Source organism: Copidosoma floridanum, unplaced genomic scaffold (genome assembly GCF_036245765.1).
Source record: "Copidosoma floridanum isolate Cflo_tuat_1 unplaced genomic scaffold, Cflo_Japanese_pri ptg000001l, whole genome shotgun sequence".
Classification (NCBI taxonomy): domain Eukaryota; kingdom Metazoa; phylum Arthropoda; class Insecta; order Hymenoptera; family Encyrtidae; genus Copidosoma; species Copidosoma floridanum.
The window spans coordinates 17,343-20,963 of NW_028321878.1; the positions used below are offsets into that span (position 1 = coordinate 17,343).

General features: G+C 32.9%; 1 protein-coding gene across 1 annotated transcript; it reads left to right on the plus strand.

Annotated features, from left to right (window-relative positions):
* The first annotated feature begins 1,341 nt into the window (after positions 1-1,341).
* LOC149375968 (non-structural maintenance of chromosomes element 4 homolog A-like) lies at positions 1,342-3,180 on the plus strand. Its single transcript, XM_089598861.1, has 5 exons — positions 1,342-1,464; positions 1,555-1,681; positions 2,563-2,853; positions 2,939-3,048; positions 3,133-3,180. The coding sequence occupies exons 1-5, from the start codon at positions 1,342-1,344 to the stop codon at positions 3,178-3,180; spliced, it is 699 nt and encodes a 232-aa protein (XP_089454987.1).
* The last annotated feature ends 441 nt before the right edge of the window (positions 3,181-3,621 follow it).

Consider the following 3,621-nt stretch of genomic DNA (forward strand, 5'->3'; position numbering starts at 1 on the left):
AATGTTGTAGATTCGAATTCAACTGTTTGAGTATTACTACGTACAAAAAATTGTTTAAATGATTTTATGAACCAAACATAAAAATTCATCCGTTTGTTTCTCTCTTTGTAAGTTTGTTTGTTCGTTCGTTCGTTTGTTCGTTTTTTCGTTTGTTCGTTTTTTCGTTTGTTTGTTTGTTTGTTTGTTCGTAATTTGTTTGATTGATCGACTATTGTGGGTAGACTTAATTTTATAAGTGTAAGAGGTAAGTGCATATTAATTTAATGATTGCTGTACAGTTTAGAACGTAAGTACGTTTTTCCAATGACATATTATAAATCGCACACAAGACTACAAGACAATAATCCTGGTGCAATAACGTAAAAAGTATTGTAAAGTATACATGATGATCGCATACGATTGAATTCGATTATCGCAATATTCTTAGCGAGTATAATACTGTGGGAGGTATATATGGTGGATATTATACGTTACTGTTCGATTGTTACTATGTATTGCACGTATAATGGGACAAAAAGTATGTATAATAGATCGCATACGTAACTGTTCGGTTATCATTCGGTTTAGTAACAGATCACCTATTACATACCTAATATAGGTGGTGAGAATTAGTCTGTTCACTACATTATACACTTAATTGCATACATGACTTCGATTTGGTCACTATATAGGTGGGCAATATATTAATAAATTGCATACACAACTGTTCGATTTGGTCACTATATAGGTGTATTCGATATATTTAACGGATTACGTTAATGTCTTACAATTGATAAATATACGGTCCATGTGGATCTCGTGGATGCATATTTCTACGTTCCACTTTCGGTAAAAAGGTTAACAAGTTATATTTGATATGTAATGTCTAAAAACATGCGTTCATCATTGAAAAATAATCATGAATGCACTTTAAAAACCTAGTCGTCGAGTATTTCGATCGAAATGATGATCATCAAAAGACAAGCCCTTGAAAAATTTAAAAAAAGACAAAGGATCGATAAAATAAAAATTCAGAATACGTTATAGAATAAATTATGCAAAGGTTATTTGGGGCATCTGGGTTATCAAGCAAAACATAAAAAAAAATCGATTTTGGGGTGGGTGACGGAATGGGTTATTTGGTTATAGGGTATACAAGGGTATACGGGTCATGAACGGGTCACGAACTGGGTTATTGGAGTTTTGGGTGATGGATTAAATGGGTTACGATCCGAAGAAACCTATTTTTTTGCCATTCCCGCGCGTGCCGTCCGGGTTACGACACTCGATTCACTCGTGCTCATGGTGCTCCCGACCGTATTAATTACCGTTCACATATGACATTTAAATTTAGTCAAGGATATGACGGAGACGGTTCTTGAGTCAGAAATCATGGCCACAGCTTCCGGGATAATGGGCAAGTGCAGTCAAAGTGTGTGCAGCCACATGAATCTGTATGATCCAGAAGATTACGCAGAAAAATTAGTAAGTGGATGTTTTACAAATTTACAATTACTCTTTTAATTCAATTAGTAGTGTCAGCTAATTATAATTTTAATTTTTTTCGTTTCAAAGAAGGAGTACGTGTGCAACCTCTCAAATGAAGATCATGTTCATCCAGTGGCAACACCAGATTGGTCACTGTTAAGAAAAACGGTGATGAAGTTTTTCCCAATAACACCGACATACAAACATTTTTTGGGTAATTATTTTTATTTTTAATATATACATATAAATATATCTTTACGAGTGATTCTGCCGTAACTTGCTCAGATTGTGTCCAGTACTCGCACTTCTATACCATAAAGAAATCTAAAACTCTAAAAACGTTAAATTGTGTTGAATGTTGTCAATTTTACTTGACGTATTGTCTAATACCGATGTATTAATTTTTTGATTGAAATAATCGTTTATTTTGAGTTGAATTTTCGACCCTACCTCATCTCAAAGTGCCGTTTGTTATCGTTTTAGAGCAATTAATTGCAGAATTCGGAATGCAAAAACGGACGTGCTACTTTAAACGTTTGTAGCCAAGTCGTGCACTCTTTTCGGTGGCTTTATCTGGGCTTATATGAAAGCAAAAACATAGTCGTAATGATTAAAACACAAATCTTTGAATTTTTTATCCTGAATGAAAAGTGTTAGCGGTTGTATAAAAAATACTGAATTTGAGCCAAAATTACATTAGTAGCGATATTTACGCTCGAATGAAGGCACAAAATCGAACAAAATTTTTTTCATCGATAGATCTTGACACCAGCTTTTATTTAAGCCCAATAATGAAACTCAAACTGTTGAACAAGCTTAGCTACATATGTTAGAAAGAGATACAATTTTTCAAAAATCGATGAAAACACTGACTTATAAAATTTCTTTCAACTTTTGACTAGTTAATCTTATAGTTGCATCCCTTTAGAAGATATGATATTTGTTGTTACTGATGTTGTGTACAGTAAAAATACTATAAAAAGAATTTTTTTTAATAAATTCTTTTTTAAATATTTTGTCAGTGGATCTAAACAAGTTACGACATAATAACCCATATACATATCATTTTTCTCAAAATGTTCCATAACATTTTAGGTACGTTAGAGTCGACTCCAGAAAAACCTGTCGTTAACGCTGCCAAGGCAGTTGTAGTACGGAAGAAGCAGGACAATGCTCCTGTACGACACCCGGATACGTCGAAGAATGAGCCAATGAAAGATTACGACAAGGAAAAAACCTCAAAAATTACTGACCTCATTCGCAGTGCCAAGGGGTCAGTGGATTTTTTTTCACTTGTTCTCCATCCGACGGACTTTGGAAAAACTCTAGACAATGTTCTTTGTGTAGCTTTTCTCGTTCGCGATGACATTGTGAAATTTATATTAGGTAAGAATAATTATTCTACTGGCTTTATCGCACCAATGTATTGTTTTTCACTACATATTTTTAACATCTTGTTCGGTGTTTACAGATAATGATGGTTTGCCGCTCGTCAGCGTATGTAACGACGAGGATCAAGCTGATGCTGCAACAGGTAGCAAACTCCAGAACGTGTTAAGTTTATCGATGCGACAATGGAAAGTAAGTATCAATGAATAATATATATCAATAATGCTAAGAACGTTATTGGTTACTTTGTTACTATTTATATAATTTCATTTTCAGGAATTAGTTAAAGCTTACGGCATTGTCGAACCGATAATAGACTTCTAGTGATGCCTAAGCGTGTGTACAATTTGTAAATTTTAGTGTTAATGTATATATACAATGATAATACCACAACAAACACATTGTATTGTTTTTATACTTACCTTTTTTTTCCATTGTACAATTTTTAAATCTTCACGTTAATTATTTTGTTTAAAAAAAAATATTTATTTTACTTAATTGTTTATCGCTTGAAAAGGCAATTGAATACTCTTCCTCATAAAAGCCCAAAATGTTAATTCACTAAGTTTGTTTAGGAGTCGCATTAAACTTTATATTGCTTCTGTATAATTTTTATCTACGCGTGCAATAGCATAATTAGATTACTTATTATTTTCATACCTACAATACTTTACTAGTATGTGAAGGGTATTTTTGCCCGTTGATTTTCCCAAATAAAATAAAATTGATAAAACTTTTAGCTGTCACAGTCAAATATTAATAGTT

Bases quoted from the DNA above. Each gene is read 5' to 3' on its own strand.
- LOC149375968 (XM_089598861.1), top strand. From the start codon at position 1,342: ATGACGGAGACGGTTCTTGAGTCAGAAATCATGGCCACAGCTTCCGGG. The intron at 2,854-2,938 runs GTAAGAATAATT...CGGTGTTTACAG, and splicing joins CATTGTGAAATTTATATTAG to ATAATGATGGTTTGCCGCTC. The intron at 3,049-3,132 runs GTAAGTATCAAT...TTTCATTTTCAG, and splicing joins TATCGATGCGACAATGGAAA to GAATTAGTTAAAGCTTACGG.